General features: G+C 45.4%; 1 protein-coding gene across 2 annotated transcripts in view; it reads right to left on the bottom strand.

Annotated features, from left to right (window-relative positions):
* The window catches only part of CCDC50 (coiled-coil domain containing 50), a 79,386-nt gene that overhangs the window by 33,600 nt on the left and 32,074 nt on the right, over window positions 1-13,712 (bottom strand). For both annotated transcript variants that reach the window (XM_030215832.1, XM_030215833.1), the window contains exons 3-5: window positions 12,337-12,466; window positions 11,091-11,181; window positions 2,731-2,839 (exon numbers count right to left, since the gene is read on the bottom strand). In XM_030215832.1, coding sequence (XP_030071692.1) covers window positions 2,731-2,839; window positions 11,091-11,181; window positions 12,337-12,466 — 330 coding nt within the window. The remainder of the gene's footprint in view (window positions 1-2,730; window positions 2,840-11,090; window positions 11,182-12,336; window positions 12,467-13,712) is intronic.

Here is a 13,712-nt window from a genome sequence, read left to right on the forward strand (position 1 = left end):
TAGCCAGGCCTTTACTGGAAGAAGTAACTAACTTGTTAGTCTCACTCACACACACAAGGATTGACTCGGGCTGCACATACTGCAGCGGGACATGTTTATCCACTCCTACCCTAGCTGAGATAATATTTAACCATTTCTCTGACCTCATGTGCAACTTTCTTTAAATCAATCACCTTACTTTCTAACCCTCCTATATGTTACATCTTTGCTTTACCCTTCGCTATCACCTATAATGTTGTATTACGTATTGTGTTGACATTGTAAATAGTATTACCATGCCATATTTTGTATTGTTACTTGAATATTTTTACTGCTGTAATTGTCTGTTGCTCATGTTTGATCTATTCTTACTGTACACCGCCTTGAGTGAATTCTTTCAAAAAGGTGGTAAATAAATCCTAATAAATAAAATATTTTATAAACTTACACACATACTTTTTCCATCTGCCTAAGCGCACGCTCCCTGGCCAAGTATGTGACATCATATCAGAGCATGAACTTTGCCGCCAGTCGGGATTCTATGAGGTCATTTATGTGCATCATGACTAGATCCCGCCATTTCCAGGCCTTCCTGACGTCTAAAACTTGGCAGCTCCTTATAGAATAACCCCCAGAATGGCAGCTCACCAACAAAAGTGCACAGACACGCACACATGCACGTGTCACAGTGTGATTTTTTTCCCACAGCTCAGTCAGAAAGAATGTTGCTAGTGACTTTTCAAAACAAGAGAGCAGCTGTTAGTTTAGTAACACTGCAAACGTCTTCCTCCTTTCTTGTATTTATATCTTAATTTTTGCGCTCCACTAAGCATTGTAAGCCACTGTGATGTGCACCATTGAGCATCTGCAGTGGGTTCCTGAGCCTTAAATTACTAGCAGAGAACTAGATTTTCAAAAGTTTAGTCTGTTTTCTACACAGCATCAATTCAGTTTCAATTATACCGAACTAAAAAGACCGAGCCTGCAGCCAAACGGAGCCAGCGAGAGACTTCGCCCACTTTGGAAATTTTAGACTAAGACCTCCAAAACCACAAAGGTACACGTTTCAGCAACGGGGCTGCCCTCTGAACCAGCCGCCATCTAGGACAGAGAAGAGGAGAAAAACAACAGTTTCGTGATCCAGACACAAGCCGTGCCCCACAAAAAAAAAAAAATCAAAGCAACTGGTACCAGCTCAGAAGGGTCCAAGATCAGAATCAGAAGCCGGCCAGCGAAATTCAAAGAAACTTCGAAAGCGGCCCCCTAGATTTCATTGCCAAAGGCGGGAAAATAAATCAGGTAACAGGCAAGAGAAAGAAGGAAAAACAAAGTTTCTTTTTTTTTTTTTTAAACAACCTTCTTCACTAGTGACAGGAATAAAGGCTTACCTCAGAGGCAAAAATTCAGATATACCTACCACCACATAGAGAAGAACCCCACAGGGGAGACAAGTTACTCCATGCCACAATCAACCATCACCGTGCTAGAAAGACAGCCAGGGGAGGAAGGGGAGGGGAGGGAACCAGGGTCACTGGATATCCCCCTAGCTGGCAGATGAGGAACTCAGGACCACTGAGTATCATCTAAAACTAGCCCCAACACGGCTACCAGCACATACCCCTGGCTCCACTGTCACAAGAAGAACCTGGGACAGGAGCTACCAGCCAGCAATCCAGAGCAGCTGCACGATCCGTCCACCATCCGCTAGGAGACAGCGAAAATACTGAACATTCCAGGCTGCACGATACCCTTAAGGGGCGGTTTACTTGGAACTATTTTCTCTGTCTCCTTCCTCTGGTAGATGGACACAACCCATTAGTCTGGACTGGTCTGGTATAGATGACAAGGAAATGTGCGTACTTTTGCATTGAAAGTTATCCCAGGAACTCTAGGCATACGTGCGTTATGCTTGAATTTTCAGACTTATAAACTCTACCCCAACCCCCCTCTCAGTCAGGCCTCTTCAAGCAGTGGACACACTTGAACACACACAGGTTATATACACGAAGGTTAGAAAGATATCATGCAGACATTTGTAATAAGGTATTTCTGTGGGTATTCTTTAGCAACAGAAATACCTCTGCAAGTTATCCTCCAGTAATGGAGATGGGAAACATCTCTTGTCCAGATGTATTACAACAGTGACCAATGTATAGCTGTGTATTCTTCCTCTCAAGAGCTTTGCTAGTATCAAAAAATGGTGTGAACCACTGTTTGTGGGTGAGGACAGTGTGAGAAACTTCTGTATGAACCTAGCTGGGGGAAGGGGGGGGGGGGGGGTCAAACTAAGGAAACTGGGCAGATTAATTGGCCTTAAGTCTTTTACCTGTTGCCTCAATCTTTGTTACTGTTGCTACGTGTGGGTCTGATGAATCCTGAGACAGCAAATGAACTTGGCCTAAAACCAACTTCCAAATGACGGACAGATTATCTTCTAAACAGCGATGAAACCGGACTTGTTTGGAAGAGTGGGGAACACCAGGGCTGAATTTGGGAACCACTGTTATATATGTCACAGATGCTGTGTTGGGATTATTGTAGTGCAAACCTCAAAATATCTGGAATAATATTTGGGGAATTAGTGGTTCAAAAATAGGAGAGGAACCCACTCCCACATATGTCATTTAAACTTACCCACTTGTAACCAGTACAAGAGAGTCATGCAACGCTGCCACCCATGTCTATTCCTTAAACAGAAAGTCGCCCCCCTCCCCAGATATCCTAAAATGAGGCCTTTGCCCCAACTGTTACCTCTGGTCTCCTGATAGTAGCCATCTTCAAGCAGCTCGTGGCCCTGGCGCTCCGTGGCCTGCTTTGTCTGCCTTTTCTTCTCCCTTTCTTGCAGTTTCCTAGCGATATCCTGGCAGAAGGCAGAAAAGGAAGGAAATATACAGAGTTTTACATTTTGCTCATTACTGCTTTAGTGGAAGGTGACTGGTACCACCTAATACAAGGGCCAGCAAGCTTCTGGGGATGAATGCTTAAACAAACAAACAAAAGCCATTGAGGGAGGAGGCATATCCCCCCCCCCCCACACACACACACAAACCTATCCCCTTGATGAAACGCTGCTGTGCCGAAAGCTAATTTCATCATTTGTTTGTTACATTTGTACCCCACATTTTCCCACCTATTTGCAGGCTCAATGTGGCTTACACAATACCGTAAAGGTGTTCGCCAGTCGGTTGATAACAAATACAGGTTGTGTTGTGGTCCAATTAGGTAGGTACGTGTCAGGCACCGTGATGGTCAAAGGGAATGAAGATTGTATATTGTTCAATACGATCATTGGTTGTGCTGTGTTGCCGGGTGTAGGGATTTACGCTGGATCGGTAGGGTAAACCTTTTTAAAGAGGTTGGTTTTTAGTGATTTTCTGAAGTATAGGTAGTCCTGGATTATTTTTACAGCTTTTGGGAGTCCATTCCATAGTTGTGCGCTTACGTAGGAGAAGCTGGATGCATAAGTTGTTTTGCATTTAAGTCCTTTGCAATTTGGGTAATGTAAGTTTAAGTATGATCGTGATGATCAGATTCTGTTTCTGGTCAGTGGATCTATAAGGTCTGTCATGTATCCTGGGACTAAGCCGTAGATAATTTTGTGAACAAAGGTGCAGATTTTGAAGATGATCTGCTCTTTGACTGGGAGCCAGCGCAGTTTTTCTCGGAGGGGTTTAGCACTTTCGAAGCGTGATTTACCAAATAGCCTGGCAGCTATATTTTGGGCAGTCTGGAGATTTTTTGCAAGTAGTTTTTTACATCCCGCATAGATTACATTGCAGTAGTCTGCATGGCTTAGGACCATTGATTGTATTAGATTGCGAAAGATTTCCCTCGGGAAGGTTTTATTCGTTTAAGTTTCCACACTGAGTAGAACATTTTCTTTACTATTATCTACCTAAAGAGATCCCTCCATATGTCAAAAGTTTTAGAAATGCTCTCATTGGAGTGGAGGAGTAGCCTAGTGGTTAGTGCAGTGGACTTTGATCCTGGGGAACTAGTTCGATTCCCACTGCAGCTCCTTGTGACTCCGGGCAAGTCACTTAACCCTCCATTGCCCCTGGTACAAAATAAGTACCTGAATATATGTAAACCACTTTGAATGTAGTTGCAAAAAACACAGAAAGGTGGTATATCAAGTCCCATTTCCCTTTCCCTTATTGCTGGCAATTTTCAGTGGCTGGCATACCGACACCAGCTGGCACACATGCCCACGTGTTGTCAGCCCTTAAATTAGTATATCCGTGTTGGGTCTCATGCTTTACTGTTTTCTAAATTTAGAAGAATTAGAAGCCAAGTGTGACAATTTTACATGCAAATGCAGTTCTACAATGCTGCTAACTGGAGCGGTGCACATATAATTAAAGTGTAGTACTCGGAGTGTGGTTTGGACAGTCCAAAAAATGCACGTTTCCCTGATCTTGCATGGGAACACAAATCTCTATCTATATATCTTAAAAAAAAAAAAAATGTCCTCAATGACTTTTGCACTTCTTTGAAGGCACATGCGAGAGATAGCAAAATACTTGCTTCAGCCAGGGCTTTACAAGAACGATTGTAGGAGCTCACTTTCAGTTTACGCACAATTGCTATACTGTCTTTATAGTCCGTCACAAGGTAGTTTGACGGTTCATACAAAGGAAACGCTAACTAAAACACAGTCTTTACAGAAGAACAAAGAGAGCAGCCAAATTAGACAGATCTCGCATAAAAACAGGGGAACAGTGACCCATCAGTTAAAAATACAGAAATTGGGAAGGAACAACCATAAAAGGAAACCGACTAGCCCAGATGGCCATTGTACACCTTTGCGAAAATAAAGTAGATAAGATGGCAAAGAACTCAACAAGGATGGAGCTAGAGAATAAAAAAAAAGACAAAACAGCAGCAAAAAGACAACCCGACACGGCTGTGTTTCGGCACAAAGTCCTGCCTCAGGGGTCTCTTATGTTATGGCGCAACCGCTAAACAAGAGTGTCAAATCCAGGCTGTGGAAATCCTATAATATCTTCAGGAGAACAACACCGCTGAACTGCAAAAACGCCAAACCGGCAAATGTCAGGGGCGTGAATCCCAAGCCTGGATTTGACACTTGTTTAATGGTTGCGCCATAACATAAGAGACCCCTGGGGCAGGCCTTTGTGCCGAAACACAGCCATATCGGGTCATCTTTTAGCTGTTGATAATAAAGACTACTAGATATCCTCCTGGCATCCACCTCACTTTTTTTGTCGTTCATCTTTACACGAGGTCTTCCTTTTCGTTTGGCTAGGGAATAAAGGCCATCTGACGAGCAGAATCTAGTTGCGCACAAGGCTGAAAGCAAAGATTGGCTGCTTGTGTACCGGTTGATTGATTTGATGTCAGTGGGATCAAGCGATTTGTCAATAAGCAAGAGTTCCAGTAAAATAAGCCGAATGAGCTAACGATAAGATGTTAAAAGTTGACTCAATAAGCAAGTGGGAGCCAGTGTTCAGCGAAGAGCAAATGAACCAAGCGACTTCGGACATACTTCTCTGCAGCACAGAGCAAACGGACTACACTGGATATTCTGAATATATTTCCTAGAAGAAAGCTTTACATCTCAAACAAACTTATCACAAATCGATGTGACCGGGCACTAATGAAGGTCCTTATGGCCTGATGATCACAGTGGATTTGGCACAGTATATAAAGAAAACGAAAAGCTGGCCTTAACTACTGTTCTTAGATCTCCGATATTTAAAAAAATAAAAATGTAAAAGTTTTGCTTTTAGAAATTTGGCTGGTCTTGCACATATAATATTCTGGGATATGGATCCTAAATGTATAAAGCCCAGAACTTAACATGTATGTAGTGAAATTCAAAACTTGTACACAGAAGGCACCAAGTAATGTTGCTCTTTTTGTAAATGTGTATTTTTATAAAAATGTTTACTTCTGCTGCACATTTAGTAAAATTACATACATATTTTTTTTGTGGCCCTGTATGTATTTGTAAAAAGGTTCTGCATTTAGTGAGCCTTTTCTGAAACTTTGTGAACATTGAACTTCATCTTGGATATTCCATTTCTAATCTAGATACCTTATATAAAAAAATGGTGTTTTATGCCTACTGGTTAGAGCTTCAGGCTGTGTGTGTGTGTGTACAATTCTGGTCGCTGTATCAAAGAAATAGCAGAATTAAAAATGGTTCAAAGAAGGGTATATTGATATCTCCGTTGAAGTTAAATCTCATGCACTTTGATGGTTATAATGAATGATTATAGGTCTTTTGTATAATATTATGGAGTTCTTAGGTAGGCTGTTTAAATTCTGTATTTTGTCTTTTGGTTTTATATTGAATTGTAAACCGATTTGATCTACTCAAGTTTTAAATAAACATTAAAAGGATACAACCAGTGGTGTGCTGGAGACAGGCTCGCAAGAGTCGGTTGTTAAGTTTTTAAGAATTTTGGGAGCCGGTTGTTAAAGTAGGGCCCTCCATGGCTACTTTAACAACTGGCTCCCAAAATGTGGGCTTGGGCCCCCTGCTGAATTCTCTTTTACTTTACTGGTGGGGATGCTCAGCCCTGCCAGCCAAGTAAATAGACTGCAGCTGCTCCCCACTCCTTGTTTCCATCTCTGAGCAGCAGGCTAGGACTTCTCCAGCATGTGTGAGAAGTTTCAGCATGCTGCTCAGAGCAAGACGTTGGGAGTGGTGGCAGTCCATTTATTGGTTGCCAGCAAAGGTATGCCTAGCGTGCCAGCACGAAGGGAGGGAGGAGAGAGCGGCAAGTGTTGCTCCCCCCCCCCCCCCCCCCCCCCCGTCACCCTTGGCCCTTCCAACTGCAGAGCTGGCTACATCCGGAGAAAGAGCCTGTTAAAAATGTATCAGCACACCCCTGGATACAACTCCTCTCATATAAGGACAGGCTTAAGAGGTTAGGACTCTTCAGCCTGGAAAAAGACAGCTGAGGGGGGATATGATAAAGGTCTATAAAATACTTCGATTTTTACTCTTTTGAAAAGTACAAAGACTACGGGACACTCAAGGAAGTTACACGGTACTACTTTTAAAAACAAATAGGAGATATTTTTTTTCACTCAACAAATAAGAACGCTCTACAACTCATTGCCAGAGGATATGGTATCAGCAGTTAGTGTATCTGGGTTTAAAAAAAAAAAAAAAAAAGTTTTGCCCAAGTTCCAGGAGAAAAAAAGAAGCCATACGAGGCCAATGGAGCATCATCATGCAATGTCTGATGGCCCATAAGCTCCAATTGATTTGATGAAATATAGCACTGCTTACAACGAGGCGTAATTTAGAATACAGGTTCTCAACCCAGTCCTCAGGACCAGGGGCGTATCTGGACTCCGGCGGTAGGGGGGGCCAGAGCCAGAGGGAGGGGGCACATTTTAGCCCCCCCCCCCGCCGCCGAGCCCCCACCGCCGAGCCCCCACCGCCACCAATGACTCTCTCCACCCCCCTCCCGCCGCCAACCCTCCCCCGCTGCCGTTCTTACTTTTGCTGGCGGGGGACCCCAACCCCCGCCAGTCGAGGTCTGCTTCCACCTGCCGCTGCCGTAAAAACTTCTTCAGCCGGCGGGGGACCCCAAACCCCCGCCAGCCGCCCCGCGGTGTTTAAAATTCATCTTCGGCCTCCGTGGCCGTGCTGCTGTGATAGGCGCTGTTGAAATCCACTTCGGAGTCTGACGTCGTTGTACGTTGTACGTGCTGCGACGTCAGACTCCGAAGTGGATTTCAACAGCGCCTATCACAGCAGCACGGCCACGGAGGCCGAAGATGAATTTTAAACACCACGGGGCGGCTGGCGGGGGTTTGGGGTCCCCCGCCGGCTGAAGAAGAAGTTTTTACTGCAGCGGCAGGTGGAAGCAGACCTCGGCTGGCGGGGATTGGGGTCCCCCGCCAGCAAAAGTAAGAACGGCAGCGGGGGAGGGTTGATGGCGGTAGGGGGGTCCAGGGCAAAATCTGCGGGGGCCCAGGCCCCTGAGGCCCCACGCGGATACGCCCCTGCTCAGGACATAACCTAGCCAGGCAGGCTTTCAAGATATCCACAATGAATACGAATGAGAACTTTGCATGCACTTACGTCTCTGTTGTATTCAAGTTTATCTCATGCATGTTATTTTCTGATTCACTGTGGATATCCTGAAAACCTGAGCGGCTGGGTGTGTCCTGAGGACTGAGCTGAGAATCCCTGCAGCATTTCGCAGAGAGCACTGGTCAACTGTTAGAAAAAACTGGAAGGTACAAGCGGCTGACCTGCTTTCAGCTGGCAGCACTGAAGAGATTTATGGGGAAGTGACTGAAGCTGCTATTTCAGCAAGGGGTCAAGTGTTCCATTTTACTGATTGGTTCCTGTCAGGAAAGGAGGCCTGAACAGTGCAGTCATGCGATTAAAACACACAGTCATGAGAATGCTCTTAACAAGGCCTTTCACAGATTTTGCAAAAATCATGTTTCTCTAACATTCTACCTTCCAACAAAAACAGAAAGAGACAGACAAGAGACAGAGCGAGAAAGAGAAACAAGAGACAAGAGATTTCAGTGGCACATGGCGCAACCTAATGGCAGAGTTGGCAGAAGCCAAAACTGTGCATCAATTCCAAGTATGCCTTGGACAGATACTAAAGGAAAGGTGGGTGGGGGGGAATAAGAAGCCTAGGTATTGATTTATATGTGGGTTTATTCTTCTCCTCTTCTTAATTTACTAGTAAAAAAGGCCCGTTTCTGGCTGAAATGAAACGGGCGCTAGCAAGATTTTGCGCGGAGTGTGTATGTTTGAGAGAGTGTCTGTGAGAGTGAAAATGTGCAAGTGTGTGTGTGTGACAGAGAGTGGGTGTGAGTGTGTCTGCGAGAGTGCGTGTGTGCGAGTGCGTATGTGAGACAGTGAGTGTCCTTCCCTGTCCCCCCTGTCAGGTGTCAGGACTGGGGGGACTGTGGACAGTCATGAAGGCAGCCCCTACCAAAATAATGAAAGCAAGACCATTTGTATAATAATCACTGCATTCCAGAGAACAAAATGGAGCAAGTTCCCACATGCTATCTTTTGCTTTCTGTATTCAGTAGCTGACAGGCTTGCTAGACTTACCTAAGTGGCTACAGCTGCAATACAGTGAAAAGAAAGCAAGGAAACCTATGAGACGTAGATACGGCCGTCCCCTTGGCCTCTGACGCTCCTCCCTTCTTCTATTTGACTTCCCTCTGATAGGTCCGTCATTCGGTGTGACGCTCCTCCCTTTTCCTGTTTCAGTTCCCTTTGATAGGTCAGTTGGCCTCTGACGCTCCTCCCTTCTTCTATTTGACTTCCCTCTGATAGGTCCGTCATTCGGTGTGACGCTCCTCCCTTTTCCTGTTTCAGTTCCCTTTGATAGGTCAGAGCTGTGCAGCTGTGACACTCCTCCCTTCTCTGATAGGTCAGGGTGGGACAGAGATGTAGTGTGCTTAAAAATGGTTACAGAGCTTCGAACATACGAACTATTGAAGCCTCAGAGTGTGCTTTAGAACGTTGAGGGTGCTTTTTATGTGCAGATGGGGCGTGGCCTACGGCCCAGATGGGCGTGGCTGAGACTGAGGGTGAGTAGTCCGAATAGCCTAGCCTACCAGGCAGGGGCGTAGCCAGCCTTCCGTGGGAGAGGGGTCCGAGCCCGGGGGGAGGGGGCACATTTTAGCCCTCCCCCCGGCGCCGCCCCCCCCACCGCCGACATTGCCGCCCCCCCCTCCCGCCGCGAACCCGCCTCCGCTGCATCCTACCTTTACTTTTGCTGGCGGGGGATCCCACTCCCCGCCAGCCGACGTCTTCTTCTTAGTCGCTTCCCGCTCTTCAATTTGTTTGCTGACGTCCTGCACGTTGTACGTGCAGTACGTCAGACTCAGAGAACAGAACTGTTCTCTGAGTCTGACGTCCTGCACGTATAATTACGTGCAGGACGTCAGCAAACAAATTGAAGTGCAGGAAGGACTGAGAAGACGTCGGCTGGCGGGGAGTGGGATCCCCCGCCAGCAAAAGTAAAGGCAGACGGCGGCGGGGGCGGGTTCGCCGGGAGGGGGGTCCTGGGGTGAATCTGCGGGGGCCCCGGCCCCCTCAGGCCCCACGTAGCTACGCCACTGCTACCAGGAGGACAGGAGTTCAGGACAGATGGAGTGAGCTTCAGAACGTCTGAGGGGAGATTTTATTTATATAGATGTCTACTGATAACTCTGCACTTTTAATCTCTTTCTTTAGTACGAAAGGAATATGGTTCAACTGCCCAGGAAGGCAGATGATTAATGATGGAAGATGGCAGTAAAAGACCAGTATTAGGACAAACAGCGGTGGTCAAGCTTGTATAGCTGACAACTGGGAGATATACTTAAGTTAGACCTGTGTAGTGCAGACAACTGAACAGAGTGGATGGCTCAATTTGTCCTCGTTTGCCAGGGCTTACTATTTCTACCCTGTTTCCCCGAAAGTAAGACCTAGTAGAGGTTTTCCTGAATTGGTAGATATAAGGCCTCCCCTGAAAGTAAGACCTAGCAAATTTTTGTTTGAAAGCAGGGCCGCTGAGAGCTGGACAAGGCCGCCCCCCCACCCGAGGTCGCCGGGCCCCCCCTCCACCCACCCTCCGTCGCTCCCGGAACTAACCTTAAACGCCTCCTTTCACCTTCGCAGCAAGCAGCAGCAGGGCAGACCTCTCCTTCCTTCCGTACGTCGCCCTCGTGGACGTTACGTCAGGCGAGGGCGGGACACGGAAGGAAGGAGTGGCCTGCCCTGCTGCTGCTTGCTGCGAAGGTGAAAGGAGGCGTTTAAGGTTAGTTCCAGGAGCGACGGAGGGCGGGCAGGCCAACCCCGATCCAACCCCGATGTTTCACTGAAAAATAAGACAGCCCCTGAAAATAAGACCTAGCGCATTTTGGGGGGCAAAAATTAATATAAGACAGTGTCTGATTTTCGGGGAAACACGGTATGTTAATATCCAACAGATTTTTTTGTTTTGTTTTTAACTCACATTTTGCAAAAATTACAATATTGGAAAAAAAAACCCTGATGTCATTCTTCCTTCAGAATTTAAGTCCTTGTAAAATTAACTGCTACTGTTTTGAACACATAAATTTGGAGCTCAGGAATGACTCATGGCGCAATTATTCCTTACCTCATCCTTTTCCTCCTGCCTAAGTCGTTCCTCTGCTTCTATCACCAGCTTCTCTTGGATTTCCTGAGCAATTTCAGAGTCTTGATGTTCCCTGGGACAGAGAAAGGAAATGTTGCTCATGAAAGCTAAATTCAGGAATTTGAGCAAGGGAAAGAGAGAGAGAGAGAAAGTCAAATTCTGTGTGATTTTCCCCTCGTTTATGGCTATTTATAAAGCTTGTCTCCTTATCTGCTGTTGAAAGCGATTTAAGAGGACAGAGTTTGCTAAGATCACCTGCTCCATCATTTGACAACTTACATAAATTATCACTATGCTGAAAGCTCATCTCTTTAAGCAAGCCTACCCAAATGCCCCAACCTAATCTCGCCAACCTCCACCCCCAATTCTGTTCTGACTTAAATACCAACCTCCTATCCTTCTCTTTCCATCTCTCCTTAATTTTATCCCTCCTTACACTATCCTATCCTATCTACCCTCTTTTATCCTAGTCATATATTATCTAGCTCAACTTATCATACACTACTAAGCCCGACTTGACATTGTTTCATACTGTTTTATTAACATTCTATTAACTTTGTATTTCAAATTACTATGTAAGCCGCATTGAGCCTGCATTACGTGGGAAAGCGCGGGGAACAAATGTAATAATAATAATAAAAAATAACAACAATAATCCTAGGGTCACTGCACACAGTCTCCACCCTAAACCTGCCACCGGAATGCCCCTGCTGAATGTGGGCATGACTATAGGCAGGGAAATTTTAAATGGGAGGCAGGGCTGGTGGTTGGGAGGTGGGGATAGTGCTGGGCAGACCTGTACGGTCTGTGCCCTGAAAAAGACAGGTACAAATCAAGGTAAGGTATACACAAAAAATGGCACTGAGTTTATCTTGTTGGGCAGACTGGGTGGACCGTGCAGGTCTTTTTCTGCTGTCATCTACTATGTTACTATGTTACATGGGTAAAGGGCATCTAATTGCCCTCCAAAGGAAAACCAGCTTTTGGCATCTAAATCTATCACTGAAATTATGGCAGGAACCTCAAGTTCATTACTTCTTCATTTGGAGAATGTGACCTCACATACAGAGGACGAAGCCTCCAGACGTACCAAACTTAAGACCCAACGAAAACCGATTGAAGTACACTAAACGTGAGTGGGGGTTTGAGGAAGTGAGCGTTACAGTTGGCTTCAGGAGGAGTAATTCCCAGGACCTGGGGGTGGGGGGAGGTGGGGCATTTCACTCACAAGTCTTTGTGGCGCTTCTGGATCCGAGCTTGTGCCTTCAGGTCCTCTTCTTCCTGCAACTTCTTTGCCACCAGCAAGTCATGTTGTACCAGACGAGTTCGCTGAATGTTTGATGCCAAGTGATTCTCAACTGCAAAAAAAAGATTAAAAGTGCAGAGTGTCAGTAAACAAATTAAAAGGAGAGAAGGAATGAGAACAGTGGCTTTTAAGGAGCAAGAACAATGGAAGCATCTACAATGACCCAAGTTAGAGTTGAGCTCTCCTCCCAACAAAGACAAAATTGCTCCTATTCTTTTTCCCCAAGAGAAGACATCATATTTATACATCGCATGAGTCAATGCAACAACCTTAAGAATTTCCAATGAGTACCAGAAAAGCAGCATCCACAATTCACGCATTAGTTAAGTAGGAAGCACTCTAGGAAACACCACTATCTCCAAAAGAATTTTTAAAATCCCACCAAAAACATTTGTCAAGCTGCAGGCCATCATGTAGCACTTCTTTGCTACATGCTTTACCACCAAAAGCCATCCAGAGCCTGGTTCAATATCAACATGATCCAGCATTAGCTGAACCCTTATCAAAAACACAAACTCTGCCACCCAGTATCAAAATAAAACTCATATTCCTATCACCAACACTCTGCTCTCTCTCAAAAATTCTTAACAAAACACATTTCCATAATGATACATACAGATGTGTGTGATATTTCCCATCCAGGTTGATACCATACCCAACTCAGCTCATGAATAAAAAAGTAGAAGTGCCAGGTCACCATGTCAGTTAAGGGACCCTTTTACTAAGCTGCGCCAAAAGGTGGCCTATAACTATTATTAACGGCCACCCTTTTAATACCGGGGTAACGTGGACAATTTTTATATATCAGCAATAAAGGCCACACGCTAATTCTACTATTAGCACATGAGCCCTTAACTACACCTATTTTCAAGGTGGTAAGAGTTCGTGCACCAATGCCCACAGGCTAACCCCATTGGTGCTGAGCACGCCTAACTCTGCCCCTAGCACTAAAAATGGGTTATGCACTCCTACCAGCAGATGGAGTCTGAGAAACAGAGAGTTTCACATAAACCTATAAGTGAGCTGCGCAGTCCCCTGAAAGTCGGTCTACGAATAGCCAAGCAGAATCACCAAAGTGGAGAGAAAAGAAACAGCAACATGAACTGCTACTGCCCAGCCCAGTAATGACTACCAGCGCTGAAGAGTCATTCAACAAAACTGACCCCCTCGGGTAGATACCTTGTATTGTTGCCCTTCTCTCATTTTGTTTTTTTTTTTAGTATTCAAAGGAGCAACACAATGTTCTTGGACCTCTTAAGTAAAAGCAGCCAACTACCAACTCCTCATTCATTAACTTG

This window comes from Microcaecilia unicolor, chromosome 10, assembly GCF_901765095.1.
Source record: "Microcaecilia unicolor chromosome 10, aMicUni1.1, whole genome shotgun sequence".
Lineage (NCBI taxonomy): Eukaryota > Metazoa > Chordata > Amphibia > Gymnophiona > Siphonopidae > Microcaecilia > Microcaecilia unicolor.